The sequence below is a fragment of the Ranitomeya variabilis genome, chromosome 2, assembly GCF_051348905.1.
Source record: "Ranitomeya variabilis isolate aRanVar5 chromosome 2, aRanVar5.hap1, whole genome shotgun sequence".
Classification (NCBI taxonomy): Eukaryota; Metazoa; Chordata; class Amphibia; order Anura; family Dendrobatidae; genus Ranitomeya; species Ranitomeya variabilis.
The window spans coordinates 632,818,220-632,834,053 of NC_135233.1; the positions used below are offsets into that span (position 1 = coordinate 632,818,220).

General features: G+C 43.3%; 1 protein-coding gene across 8 annotated transcripts in view; it reads right to left on the minus strand.

Moving 5' to 3' along the window:
* The window catches only part of SCAF8 (SR-related CTD associated factor 8), a 386,393-nt gene that overhangs the window by 168,817 nt on the left and 201,742 nt on the right, over positions 1 to 15,834 (minus strand). For 5 of the 8 annotated variants that reach the window (XM_077289078.1, XM_077289081.1, XM_077289075.1 and 2 more), the window contains one exon: positions 12,472 to 14,116. In XM_077289078.1, coding sequence (XP_077145193.1) covers positions 12,486 to 14,116 — 1,631 coding nt within the window. In that variant the 3' untranslated portion in view covers positions 12,472 to 12,485. Of the gene's footprint in view, positions 1 to 11,851; positions 14,117 to 15,834 lie in introns of those variants that run through there. The other 3 variants (XM_077289080.1, XM_077289074.1, XM_077289079.1) reach the window with 1 other exon arrangement.

The following is a 15,834-nucleotide window of genomic DNA, read 5'->3' on the forward strand; positions in this document are numbered from 1 at the left end:
TGGGTGAATTGCTGAAGAAAACAACAGATGGATACCGAAACGAGGGCAAAACGCTTTCCAAAATTTGGAAATAAGCTGGAGAAACAATATCGGTAGGGATCCCATGTAATTTTACAATCTCTCTGATGAAAATTTGCGCCAAAGTCTTGGTGTTAGGTAAAATAGGTGGCACAATGAAATGTGACATTTTACGGAATCTGTCAACCACTAACAAAATTACAGTATTACTTGCCAATACAGGTAGATCAGCGATAAAATCGAACGATAAATGAGTCCAATGTCTACTGGGAATCTCCAATGGTTAGAGAAACCCAAATGGAGGAGTATGAGAGGTTTTAGAATGTGCACAGACACTGAAGATGCCTACATACTCCTGAACATCCTGATGTACCCCTGACCACCAAAACGCAGAGTAAAAAGATCTGTGGTGGTTTTATTACAAGGATGTCCAGCCAAGACCAAATCATGATGTTCACTAAGAACTCTCAGACGGATATTTACAGGTACACTTTACCTAATGGACAGGCAGCAGGGGCATACCCCCCAAACTTCAACAACCTTTTTCTCAAGATCGTAGCATATAGACGCAATAACCACACCATTTTGTAGTATAGGAATTGGTTCACAAGTCTGTCCCTTTACTTGTCATATCCGTCAGAGGTTTTGTAACTACCGAAAAGTTTTTGGTGAACTTACAATACTAGTTGGCGAAACCCAAAAACATTTGTAACACCATCAAATCCTCAGGACGATCCCAATCCAGTACCGCCAGATTTTTCGCCGGATCCCTGCGAAAACAACATTCTAGAAAAGGGATCTCCTTAACTGAGAACATACATTTCTGAGGTTTGACAAATGATTTATTGTCTGAGTATCTGTAAGACCTGCCTGACATGTAACCGATCTGGCTCAAGGTCAGGGAAATAAATTAATATGTCATCAAGATAGATTACAACTAAAGGTACCATCACACATAACGATTTCGTTAACGATATCGTTGCTTTTTGCGACGTAGCAACGATATCGTTAACGAAATCGTTATGCGTGACAGCGACCAACGATCAGGCCCCTGCTGGGAGATCGTTGGTCGTAGGGAATGATCAGGACCTTTTTTTGGTCGCTGATCACCCGCTGTCATCGCTGAATCGGCGTGTGTGACGCCGATCCAGCGATGTGTTCACTGGTAACCAGGGTAAATATCGGGTTACTAAGCGCAGGGCCGCGCTTAGTAACCCGATGTTTACCCTGGTTACCATTGTAAATGTAAAAAAAAACCAAACACTACATACTTACATTCCGGTGTCTGTCACGTCCCTCGCCGTCAGCTTCCCGCACTGACTGTGAGCGCCGGCCGTAAAGCACAGCGGTGACGTTACCGCTGTGCTTTACGGCCGGCGCTGACACAGTCAGTGCGGGAAGCTGACGGCGGGGGATGTGACAGACACCGGAATGTAAGTATGTAGTGTTTTTTTTTACATTTACAATGGTAACCAGGGTAAACATCGGGTTACTAAGCGCGGCCCTGCGCTTAGTAACCCGATGTTTACCCTGGTTACCAGGGGACTTAGGCATCGTTGGTCGCTGGAGAGCTGTCTGTGTGACAGCTCTCCAGCGACCACACAACGACTTACCAACGATCACGGCCAGGTCGTATCGCTGGTCGTGATAGTTGGTAAATCGTTAAGTGTAACGGTACCTTAATCTACATACCAGGTGACTAAAGATGTCATTTACAAAGTGCTGAAAGACGGTGGGAGCATTCGTCAACCCAAATGGCATCACAAGGCTCTCATAGTGTCTCTGAGGCGTATTGAAAGCTGTTTCTACTCATCTCCCTTTTTAATATGAATGAAATTATATGCCCCTCTGAAATCCAATTTAGAAAATAATTTTTTTCCTACAATCTGTTTAAAGAGGTCCGGGAAGAGAGGGAGGGTATATGGATCCCAGGCTGTGATCTGATTGAATTTGCGGAAATCTAGGCAGGGGCAAAACCGCCAGTCTTTCTTCCTTACAAAGAAAAACCCTGCAATAATGGGGGAAGAGGACGGTCTGATATGACCCTTTGCCAAACTATCTGTGATATAGTCCTTCATGGCCTGCCTCTCTGGACCAGAGATATCATATAGTCTGCTCTTTGGCAGCTTGGCCCCAGGGACAAGATTAATGGCGCAGTCATAAGGACAATGGGGAGATAGTTCTTTGCATCCCTGCTCCGAAAACAAGTCACCAAAGTCAGACAGGTATTTAAGCACAGTCTGGGTATCCACCCTTGTAAGCCGGGTGCCCAAGCAGTATCCTTGACAATACTCACTCTACTTTACCACCTCCCGAGTCTGCCAATCTACCACAGGGTTGTGCAGAGTGAGCCAAAGTAGTCCAAGAACTACAGGAGAGGGTACACCCTCTAGCACATAAAAGTCAATAACTTCTGAGTACATGGCCCCTACCTGCAGATGTAACCCTCAGACGACTTGAGTAAAATACCCCAGTCTCAAGGGTGTGGAGTCAATGGCTATAGGTCTGGACAGTGTATGTGGTTTGAGGCCCTGGACGAACCTAGAGTCGATCAAATTAAACCCTGCCCCACTGTGCAGAAAGGCAGAAATAACCACCTTATTCTTGTCCAGATGGATTTCAGCAGGTAGAAAAAATTGTGTCCTACCCACGGAGGAGATATGTACACCCAAGCTGCTAACTTCCCTGCAACCCAGGCTCCGTAGGTTTCCGGCAGCTGTTTACAGTGAGATAGGGAAGTACATGCACCCACAAAATGGCCGATTTTTCTACAGTAAAAACAATCCACCTTTACGCTGGACTACAGTTTGATTCGTGTCACCCCACCCAACTGCATGGGTTCCTCAGATGACTCAGACCAGGGTTCCCTTGGCCCCGGACCTCCCACACATTGGGGTGTCTCTTTAAATCTCTGGAGAAGACGGTGATCCACCCGGATAGCCAGAGACATGACCGCCTCAAGGGAAACTGGCGGGTCATGCAGGGCTAATGCATCCTTTACCCTTACTGATAGTCCAGACAATACTGGCTACGGAGTGCAGGGTCATTCCACTTAGAGTCAGTGGACCACCTACGAAATTCGGAGAAATACTCCTTCCGGCCGGTTTCCCTGCTGAAGATGATGCAGTGTGGACTCAGCTTGGGAGACACGGTCGGCCTCATTGCATATATGACCCAGCATCAGAAAAAAATTCCTCCACCATGCGCAGCAACTGGGAGTCAGACGGGAGAGAGAATACCCATGCTTGGGGGGTCACCCTGAAGGAGAGATTATTCCCACCCTTTGCGCCTCGGTTCCTGAGGAACAAAGAAGTAACCTGAAGTATAGCTCACAGGACTCCCTGAAAAAAACAAACTTGTCACGCCCCCAGAAACTGTCAGGCAAAGCGAACTTGGGCTCAACTAAGGGTTGCCTGGGAGTCACGGTCCCCAAACTTGATGTGTTAGGATGGTGCAAAATGACAGTGCATAGATCTGCCACCTCCAGGCTTAGTTGGTACAGTTGCCCTGTTGTAACAACCATGCTGGCATCAGTGCATGGCCAGCTTTGCTGTGCTCTAGGCTATGCACTATGTGGCTTTGCTCTGCTTTCGGCTCTGCACTCTGTGGCTTTGCTCTGCTCTCGCTCTGTAGCTCCGCTCCTTGCGATTCGGCCTTGCTCTGCTCCTTTCGGTTCTTCCTTGCTCCGCTCCTTGCAGTTCTGCTCCACTCTCGTTCCGCACCTCGCGGGCCCTTGTCCTTACTGTCTGAACAGGTCCCAACCTGTTCCCATATATCACTCACACCTGCCAGTGTTCCTGTGCCTTCCGAGTCAGTTCCTATCCCTTCTGTCTCAGCCTTGCCCGCCTGCCTGCCAGTGTCTCAGCCGTGCCCACCTGCCTGCCAGTGTCAGCTGTGCCCGCCTGCCTGTGTCTCAGCCGTGCCCGCCTGCCTGACAGTGTTCCCTCCCCCAGTGTGATCAGCAGCCACAGCCAGACACCACCCTGGAGTGGTACCTGGTAACGACCTGCCGCACAAGCCTGACATCACCATCAGAAGCTTCAGTGAACACCAAGGTAGCTACTTAGTCACGCCCCTTCCAGGGTAGTCTGGTTTGTGGCACAGTGGGACCACACCCCCTCGCTCACGCCAACAAGTCAGGGCGTGAGCGTGACACCTGTCAAAGCAGAGATAGGATCAATAATGATTTAAAAAACAGTTTCGGCAAGAGCTAATGTCACGTCTCTGTTGTCGGGAGTCCCGGGACCAAGGGCTCCTTCCCTCTCCCTAATGCTAGGGGCACCCTAGCTTGCCCTGTTTCCTGGAACACTTCTGAAAGTGAAGACGCTGGGGCCACATACCTTGCCTTAGGTCCTGAATCCGTCTTCAGTCTGAACCCTTTCCATTTCCCCACCCAGGGAAGAGAGGAGTAGTAGTGTATTGTAACACATAAACCAGACTAACAAGGTAATACAAGCAGGGATAAAAGAAAATACCAATCATAAAAATATACTCACACAAACAACACAAGTAAATACCGGGGAGTAGAGGATGGGGTAAAACCAAGGAGGGAGGAGGGGAATTAGTACACACCCAAAACCTAGCAACAGTCTCAGACAAATCCACCAAACGCCTTCTCAAACAACCACAAACCACCGTCTCCTAACCATGCAGCATAAGCTTGTTTGGCAATGAGTGCTTGCCAGGGCCTAGAATATGTGTGGGGAGAGGCCAACAGTGAACAGCTGAGAACCTTAATGCAGGAAAGCTTTCAAGATCTCTCAACTGAGATTAACCTCTGCACTGTTAAAACAAACCTGCAATGTTTAATATGAAGGTGAAGTGCTTCTAAACAATGCAGGGGTAGAAGAAATCAGATGCTGCGATCTTCTGGCTCCTCTCTGTCGCAGTAAACTCGTGACAGCTTTGTTTCCATCCATTTCTGGGTGTTTCTTGAAGTATATTTGGGGTCACGGTCCTGTTGTAAGATCCATGACCTAGGAAGCAAACCCAGCTTTCTGACACTGGGCACTAAATTGCGACCCAACATTCTCTGGTAATCTTCAGATTTCATGATGCTTTGCACACAGTCAAGGCACTCAGTGCCAGAGGCAGAAAAACAACCTAAAAACATCTTTGACCCTCCACTATATTTGACTGTAGGTACTGTGTACTTTTATTCTCTCATTCTGTTTTCTGTAAACCGTACAACTATGTGCTTTACCAAGAAGCTCTATCTATGCAAAAATTGAGTCAATTTCTCCCCTTTTTATTCAGGTGTGATTTTCATATTCTCACACCTGTTACTTGACACAGATGAGTTTGAATGAGCAGCGCATGCTTGAAACAAAGTTGTTTTACTAACAATTTTGGAAAGATGTCAACAAATTTGTCCGGCTCATTATATCCAATTTGTGTATAACAAAACATATGTAATTGCAATAACTTTCTGGGAGAATTACAAGGCTACCATCACTTTCGGTCATGACTGTAGGTAAAGCCTTTCACTGTAATCCTGCCTGCGATGGCTGGTGAAAATTGATCTCTACAGGATAGGACAAGTTAGCCTATTTGAGGCCAGAGTAAAGACTGCATGACTTCAGGTTATTTTTTAAGTATTGATAGTGGCACAGAAACAATATCACCAAAAATATATAAAAAATGAATTTACTGTTTATACTCATATACCGAGGCACCTAATTTTGCCACAGAAAAATGGGTAAGCTTATTGACTCGAGTATAAGCCGGGTATGCATTGTCCCCCGATCCCTGTCCTGCTATGTGTGGCTCCCCCCGTCCTGTCCTGGTATGTGGCTCCCCCTGTCCTGCTATGGGTGGCTTCCCCCATCCCCAGCACGGTGGCTCAGTGGATAGCACTGCAGCCTTGCAGCGCTGGAGTCCTAGGTGCTAATCCCACCTTGGACAACATCTGCAAGGAGTTTGTATGTTCTCCCCGTGTTTGCGTGGGTTTCCTCCGGGTACTCAGGTTTCCTTCCCACATTCCAAAGACATACTGATAGGGAATTTAGATTGTGAGCCCCATCGAGGACAGTGATGATAATGTGTGCAAACCTGTGAAGAGCTGCGGAATATGTTAGCGCTATATAGAAATAAAGATATTATTATTATCTTGTCCTGGTACGTGTGGCTCCCCTGTTTTGCTTTGGTATGTGGCTCCCCCATTTTTTTCCTGGTATGTGTGGCAACCTCGTCCTGTCCTAGTATGTGGCTCCCCTGTTTTGTCCTGATATGGGTGGCTCCCCCTGTTGTATGCATGGCTCCACGGTCCCGCATGGCTCACACACCCAGCCCCCCCGACCTTCCTTGCGCATCCTTGCATCTCTGTCCCGGCAGCTCTTCCTTGTTCCTGTGCTCAGCAGTTACGTGGAACCACTTATTAAGATAATGAATATGCGCTACACGCCTACGGGAGTGGAGATGCGTGCATATTCATTACTTTCATGAGCGGTACCACCTGACCGCTGAGCCCAGGAACAAGGAAGAGCTGCCGGGACGGAGATGCAGCGACAGAGGGTGAGTATTGATGTCTTCTGGAAGCCGGTGGCTGCAGCTGTCACTGTGCTACAGCCGCCGGCTCCTCCCCCCCACCACCGGCTTTCTGGACAATGACGTGTGTATAAGCCGAGGGGGGCATTTTCAGAAAAAAAAATGTGCTGAAAATCTCGGCTTATACACGCGTATATACAGTAATAAAAATTTTAATCTAAACAGTGGGACATTTTCTGATGACACATGCCTTTTAGGATTAGACAAGATGTAATAGGTTGGAATACATGGTAGGTACATTTAGGAACTAACACCTCCACAGTCTTCATTGATATCAGTGAAGGGATTGGTGCCTGCTCTAATTAATTTCACCTGTATTAACGTAAGAATGAACAACTTTGGAACCACTGGGCAACAAGAATAAGCACTATCTTATTTAGTGTGTGATTGTGGTATTGGCATCTATTGTATCTGCCCAGCAGTCCCTATGTGGGGTGTTACGTGTAAGATCACAAAGCCACACAATTTACAAAGAGGAAAGCATTGAAAAAATTGCTGGTGCCATTGTTTTCCCATTTTAATGGTTTTGTGGTGGTAAATGATTTGGTACTCAACTTGAGACAAGAGAATTTTGGGAAGTAAGCGACTATTTGGGGGATTTAGTATCTTAAATGAGGCTTACAGTTTCAGAAAACCTTTCTCCCCGGGCTGCAGGTTGTTTAGAAGAATAAAAATGAGCTTTACTCACCCTCCCCATGTCCACAGTCTCCACCGCTGTTCCCAGTGTTTGTCTGCAGTTGCTCATGGTGTCAGTTATTGTCTACAACGCTGATGCCACATAAACAGCGCTGCAGTCAATCAGTGAGATTAGCGGCTAATGCCTAAGCAGATGGCACGAGCTGCTGAGCTCACTGATTGTCCACATCTCTCATGTGTCGTTAGCACTCTAGACAATAACAGACACTGGGACCAGCGGCAGGGACTTAGAGCTGGACTTGGGGAGGGTGAGTAAAGACCAAGTTTTATAACAAACTGTGCTTCCCTGATGTACCGTATTTTCCGGCGTATAAGACGACTTTTTAACCCCTAAAAATTGTCCCAAAAGTCGGGGGTCGTCTTATACGCCAGGTACGGCATGTGCAGGGAGCGATCCTGGATGTTCCCAGGGTCTGAAGGAGAGGAGACTCTCCTTCAGGCCCTGGGATCCATATTCATGTTAAAAATAAAGAATAAAAATAAAAAATATGTATATACTCACCCTTCCGAGAAGCCTGGCTCGCCTCTCACCGGTGTAAGCGTCTGCCTCCGTTCCTAAGAATTGCAGAGCGTGAAGGACCTTCGATGACGTCACGGTCAGGTGACTGGTCACATGAGCGGTCACGGACCAATCACAGGCCAGTCACCTGACCGTGACGTCATCGAGGGTCCTTCATGCCTTGCAATTCTTAGGAACGGAGGCAGACGCTTGCAGCAGTGACAGCCAGGCTTCTCGGAAGGGTGAGCATATACATATTTTGTATTTTTATTCTTTATTTTTAACATGAATATGGATCCCAGGGCCTGAAGGAGAGTCTCCTCTCCTTCAGACCCTGGGAACCACACGCCGTATAAGATGACTGGGCTTATAAGATGACCCCCGTCTTATACAGCGGGCATATCCCAAATTCCATATTTTATATGGAAAAGTTGGGGGTCGTCTTATACGCCCAGTCGTCTTATACACCAGAAAATACGGTAGTTTAAGAGCAGTTGAGGGTAATTTACTTTTTCAGTCTTTTTATTGGGGAAAAAAGACAAACTTTACAAGGCTGGATGATTTGTTACAAGCTTTTGACTGCAGAGGCAATTTTTTTTTTAATTAAACACTTTCAGTACATAAGTATAACTTATCTAATGAAAAATCAGACTGTCAGCCATTTTTCAGTTAGAATGTAGTCACTAGAATAAGGAGTTGTAGGCACTGACAGGTGAGAGGTTACTGTAACTCCTGCTCATTTTAATGGAGAGGCTCTGCACATTCATGGTAACCACTAAAAAAAGGACTGTAAGAAAATCCGACTTGACCTATGATACTAAATATATTATGGTCTGAAAGAGGAGTCCAAAGAGTCACAACCAAACCCATTTTTCCACCATAGCTGCATATTTCTAATAGCCTTGCTAAATCACCTACAACTGTAATATTATCATACTCCCTATTCTAGCTTCCCAAATGCAGTTACAAGTTACAAAACTTAGGACCCAATAAGGTCTTAACCCTGATTACGTGTGTAAATATGCTTCTTTATGTGCATGCCTTAGGCTATGTGCACATGTCCGGAATTGCCGTGGAAATTTCCGCAGCAATTCCACAACTGTGCCACAGGTAAAACGCATGCAGAATTGGCATGCGTTTTCCCACTAAACTCTAGCGTTTTGCAAGTGTAATTAGCTTGCAGAATGCTAGCGTTTTCCAAGCGATGCTACAGACTGACAGGTTGTCACACTTGTCAAACATGGTGCATGACAAGTGTGACCAACTTTTTACTATAGTAAAAAGATAGAATGTTAAAAATAAAAAAAATAAAAATAATAAATCGTGATATTCTCACCCTCCGGCGTCCTCGCAGCATTCCTGCTCCTCGTGATGCTCCCGTTCTCAATAATCCCTAGCGGCAATGACCTCAGATGACGTAGCATCTCGCGAGACCACTACGTCATCACAGGTCATTGCCGCAAAGCATCCCTGGGAATGGAAGCATCGCGAGGAGCAGGAACGCTGCGATGGACGCCGGAAGGTGAGACTATCACAATTTATTATTTTAATTCTTTTTATTTTTAACAATTATATGATTCCCAGGGCCTGGAGGAGAGTTTCCTCTCCTCCACCCTGGGTACCAGCCGCACATGATCCGCTTATTTCCCGCATGGTGGGCATAGCCCCATGAGGGAAGTAAGCGGTTCAATGCATTCCTATGTGTGCGGAAGCTCCGCGATTCCACACAAAGAATGAAAATGCTGCGTTTTTTTCCGGAATGCGATTCTGCCGCGGAAAAAAATGCAACATGTGCACAAAAATTGTGGATTGCATTCTAATAATAGGATGCTTAATGTAGGTGTTTTTTTCGCGGTTTTATAGCGAAAAACCGCGAAACAAACGCAAAAAATCCTGAACGTGTGCACATAGCCTTACATCTATTAGTATACTTTCTATTTATAGTGGTTTATTGTGACAACTTTACCCTATACTTTATCTAGAGATAATATGGAATTATCCTAAAAGAAAAAATTGTTAGAAAGGAGGACTCACACTAGTAATAAGGTAATGTAAAAAATTATATTAAAGAGTCCTTATACTAAACTGTAGCCACTTGATATTCTTTAAAGGATTGGTCCACAATTACTTATTACATCCACTGTATAGAATGTATACATGAAAAATTTGCAATTTATAGGATGGTAAAGGAAAAGTAATCCAGCGAAGAATCTCACATATTCAGACAAGATGACGCCACCTGGATTTGCATGTAGACTGCAATTAGTATTCATTTTTGAGATCACAGTGGATGTGATCCATAACATACACTCTTTAATATCAAATTGTAGTAGATGACATCACTGCTAAGTATTATTGTATATATGTTATGTTTTCAGATATTCAACCACATCGTCTCTGACACCTGGACTTAGAAAGTTATCTAAATATAAATTTTTATGTATAGTCTTTTATTCTCAACAAGAATTACAAATAACAAAGTATGAAATATGACATCAACATCCTCCTGGTGGGGAATCTTCTAGAAACCACCACATATTACGTGAAAGGAGGACTTCATCTGAACAAACCATTAAGTCCTGAATTTGTAGCTGAATAGCACTGTGCTTCAATACACGACACAGATCTCATCACAAAAGGCGCTACATCAGGCAGAAACTGAATGGGGCACGGCTCCACTAATTGTGGGATAAGTGAAGGCTCCAGAAGTAGGACCTCCAGTGATCAGAAATGATGGCATATTTATTCCATATACCATCAATTTTCTTCACCGGTAAAACCTTTTAATATTAGTCATTTGGTGCTTTAAAATTGATCAGCTATCCTAAGGTCAGACTACAAATACTGGATTTGGGTCCAGTTTTCACCTCCCCTGCTATCAGCTGTTTGGGGGGTCTGCGCTTCTGAATATAAGCCAAAGCTTCACACTTTTTGTAGTATCTGTGTAAGGCACTATAGCTTCAGATCACTGACAAAGCTGCAATACAAGGCACAGACACTGATAGAAGTCGGGAGATGTACATGATAACCAATAATGGGCTGATTGCTGAGCGTGAGACTCACACAGATCTAAGCCTGGTAAACAAATCATAAGCATAAGCCATTTAATTAAAAAAAAAAAGAATTATCCATTAGCTTCACAATAAAAGGCTCTGTAACAACTTTTTTTCATTGTTCCAATGATTAAAAAAAAATGAAGAAAATAGGACAAGTTGATTTTAATAAAAACTATGTACATATCTATACATCTCCATTGGAAGTATCAAACTAAGTTTATGTTAATGTAGTTAATGTAGTCATACTCCCTTAAAAATAATCTTAGGTAGCAAACTGTATGCTCCAGATTAAAGAAGCAGTCCAATGAATATTTTTATTCATAATTATGTGTATATGCGCATGTAATGCAGTGACGTCACCGTCAGTGGCTTATACAATGTAAGCCTATGGAGAGTCTGAACAAGGCTCCATAGACTTACATTGTAAGAGAAACTTCCGGCTCACACATAGAGCATAGTGGGAGTATATTGATACACTCACACAAGATTACTTGCCAGGGTTGAATTAGAATAGATTGTTACCACAGAAGACTTCATCTGCATAACACACCATAAACAGTACAACTTTTCTAATGAAGACTATGTACTACGGTTTCCATTAGATAAAGGCAGTAAAACGTTAACCGATGTGCAAGAGTTGTAACCACAGCTGTCGTTTTATGCCCCAGATGTAAAACGTCCACTTACTAGATTTTTCACTCATGACACCCCCGCCCCCCCAAAAAATGAAGTTGTCAATCCAATTTCTTTGGTGTGCGACCGGTCTTTGTAAAAAAAAAATGCCATTTTAGAAAAGACAAGCAGCATTAAAATTCCGCAGTAGCATTGTTTATCCATTATTATGCTCTAAAAATGAAAGGCCAAGGTAAAAAGGTTTGTCACTATAGAATATTTCCAAAAAATACTGCATACTTTTCAGCAGCTGTTAGTCAAATACATCTGAATGATGATTTCCGCAATAGCAGCATGGAAAGGATTACACCAATATTTATGCCTCTGTGTCAGATAGCAAGTTAAAAAAATACAATACCTGGAACACTGTTATCAAACAAAGGTTTTATTAGGGTCTAAAAACAAAATGCACCCAACATTGAAACATTTCATTTTTTTACTCACTGCAGTACAAGAAACATATCACAGACACGTAACTTTGGGTTATTACATGGATTGTGGTGTTCTTTACAAACCTTATCATGTTTTCCTTGCCTTTTGCATCTTAGTACTGCGATCTGCCAAAAACTAATTTGAAACCAACTTGCGGGAACATAAAAAGAATCACAGCTTTATCTAGACTGTAAAAATCAGCAGCAGCCTGAAATGCAGCCAGTCCCAACATTCAACCCACCAAAAGCTGTAAAATCTGGAACCTCTTCCATAGGAAGTCTTTTTTGCTGGACATTTCACAAATACTTCAAATGATGATAAAAGCACGTGGGGCAATGTTTGTGATTCCTAACATAAAAATAAAAAATTCTCTACCTACCAAGTTCGGATTAAGATCAGTCTATACAAGTCAGTCGTACAGTTATTTAAGTGAAACGTGAACAGTTATATTAGATTAAACTTAAGTCAGGCTGACAAAAGGCAAACTAGTAAGGTCCAGTCAGCCATTTATCTATCACTTAGAGATGACAACTTTACAAAAGGTATCTTTACCTACTGAGTGATGATTATGTCCCCTCAGTTTCTGTGCTTTCAACCACTGGTTGACTCTTTACTTCAGCCTCCATGGCCTCCTTCGTTTCATTCATTTTGTCAGGGGTTTCCTTTTCACACAGTTTAGGATCATTTGCACTTTTAACAGTTTGTTGTTGACTACCAGTCTCTGGCATTTCACCGTTCACTGGAGACACCTCATCAGCCTTTTCCTTGGTGACAGTAGCCTCTGGGAAATATTCAAAATTGTGTGGCTGATGTGGCATCCAGTTGCTCGATTGTCTCTCTCTTCCAAATCGGTTGCCATTCATTTCTCTGCGGAAACCAAATTCTCGATCATCCCTATCCCTATGTCTTTCCCAAGAGCGACGACGGTCATCAAAATCCCTGGGTGCATCAGATTCAAATCCTCTGTTCCAACCTGGTGCATTCCTGTGCTCATGCCGGAAATTTCCATGACGAGGTCTGTCGTCTGGGAACGGTTTCGGGCCACCAAAACTAGGAAAAGAATGATGGGATCTTTCATCAAAATCACCCCTATGGCCCCATGGTTTATCTGGAGGAAACTGCTCCCTTCTACCAATATCTGATGGCATCTGTCTTCCATAATGATCTCTTGAGTCTAAAGGAGGCCTTCCAAACATTTCTCTACCATCCATTGGTAAACGTCCAAAAGAGTTTCTACCCTCTAGAATTGGGCGTCCATAATGATCTCTGCCATCCATAGGAGGTCTACCAGGGTGATCCCTTCCCTCTAGGTGTTGCCTCCCAAAATGATCTCTACCCTCTAGTGGGGGTCTACCAAAAGATTCTCTAATCTCAAGCGGTTGTCTACCAAAGGGCAGTAATAAATCTGCTGGAGGGCCAATGAAATTATGTCTGGGATCTAACTTTGGTCTTGTTGGAACATCATGATGATCAGGAGCATTTTTTAGCTTTCTTTCATAAGAATGAAGATCAGGACCTCTCAAGTTTTCAAAAGAATGCATTTCAGCTTCCCTTTCGCCTTTATGGGCTCCTTCTGGAGATAATGGTCCTGCATTAGATCCTGTAACAAGTTTGTCCTGACCCTCACATGGATCAACAACAGCCATGTCCTGTGGTTCATGGTCATCCTCTACATGTCTAACATTAATATCAATGTCCTCTCCAGAGCTTACAACTTCATTTGACTGGCTAGCAACTAATGGCATGCCCTCTTTCTTCTGTTCACTGCCTGAGGGTTGACCAACAGTCTCACGGCTCTCTACAGGAGGAAAGCGGTAGTCTTGATCTCGTTCTTGTTGAATGTTACTGCTTTGCAGTGCGACACCTTCTTCTTGAGAAGGAGCATTATCATTATTTATTCTAGATGGAATAGTGGGACGGGGAAAAATCTCTCCATGTGTGAAAGGAAGAGGATGTAGAGTAGGATCAATAAGAGCTGGATGAAGCATGCTCCTTGGTGGTGGAGGTGGGGGCATTGCTTGAGTTATTAAAGCAAATCTTGCTGTTGCTGGTTGGTGAAGTAATCCAGGACGAATATCCAAAAAGGGCATAGCTGCTATTCTTCCGCTCATTGTTAAAGGTGGAACAGCTGCTGTAATAGGAGATTGTGGCTGCACTCCTAAGATCCCAGCACTGCTTACCACTGTACTTAGTGTTGCTGAAAAAGAAAAAAAAAAAAAGTTTAGTATAATGGAGAAAAAATGTCCACTTTTATATCATTCAAGTTTTGTGTGTAGCATTCTGTGCTGAATGTATGGTGTAGGGGCAGAGACCCCGATTCCCAGCAACATGTCACTTCCTGGGTTCTGCAGTTTTTATAAAATCACAATTTTATGTGCTGCAGATCTACCAGTTCTCCGAATGCTGAGCTCTGTATAACACCAGACATAACACGGATTGCCGGCTTTCTGTGTACACTACATAGGCAGAAATCTGGCAATCATTGGTTGGGTTATACACAGCACATGGATTCATGACAGTAAGTTTACTAGTAAGCCTGTGATACTCTCTGCATGATAAAACATTGATTTAATAAAAATAATCGCAAGTAGCCCAGTAAATGACACATTGCTGGAATTTGGGCATCTGCCTATAAATAATGCTCTCAAGATGGCCTAAACCTGGCGAAAGATCCCCTTTAAATATGAATGCAAAAAAATAATAATTGGACCACAACTTTATGCCTTCTTCTGCTACTTAAAAAAATCAAATGTGACCCTGGCAGCACTGCAAACAACCCAACTTCACTGGGTGTTTGTCAAAGGATAAAAAGTGATTATAAAGGGAATACGGAATAGGGAGTCTGTCACCAGTTTTTGCCATCTAATCTGAGAGCAGCATAGTGTAGAGAGATAGAGACCCTGATTCCAGTGATGAGTTCATTACTGGGCTGCTTGGGGTAGATTTCATAAAATGGATGTTTTATCAGCAGGAGGACTAGTAAAGCTACGTCCATGTAGTCCTCTATATTCATGAACTCTTAATGCACCATCAGCTCAGTAAGTGATACATATCTACCTTGCATCATACTACTCTCATATGGGGCAGCAAAAACCTGGTCACACATTCCCTTTAAAAGGGTATTTCCATCTCCAAAATCCTATTCCAATATATAGTAGGTGCAATAATAATATTAGCAAATACCTCCAATTAGAAATGTAGTATTGTTTTCTCATGTGCAGGCATTGCAGGACCCTTGGTATCCATGGCTATGATCATTAGTAACTAGCTAACTGTCACTGTATAAGTGGTCATATCCATGGATGCCTAAAGTCCTGCAATGCCAGCACATGATGGGAATACCCCTTTAAAGCAAAGAAACTAAAAAATGTGTCCAAATTAACCAAGGCTGGCTTCACACTAATGTTTTTGCATTTGTTTTAACTCTTCAGTTTCAGAAACATTAAATGTAACTGATCAGATCACTGACCGATTGATTTCAATGAGTGGCTGAAGTCTGTAGAAATATAGTTCTATTATTTTTCTATATTATTTTTTTCAGTTTCTTTTAAAAAAACAAAGAAAACACACAATCCAAAACCAGAAAAACAGAAGGCTCAACATCCACAAAATACCAAAATAAAAAAAGACTTGCTTTATTAAGTTAATAATAAGGTTTAAAATGGATCACACAATAACCCCAAGATGAAGGCTAATAGCGAAATGAGTGTCAGGGTCTGTGTCATCCACACAGGAGAGGAGATATGGGAATGTATTCACTATCAACTAAGGAGATGTGCTCTATGTTAGTACCTTAAAAAGTAACTAAACTTTTACATATTACTGTATATACTTGTGCATAAGCGGAGTTTTTCAGCACAGGAGCGGCGAGTGACAGGAGGCAGAAGCCTGCTGCTACGGCTAAAGCCTGTGCCC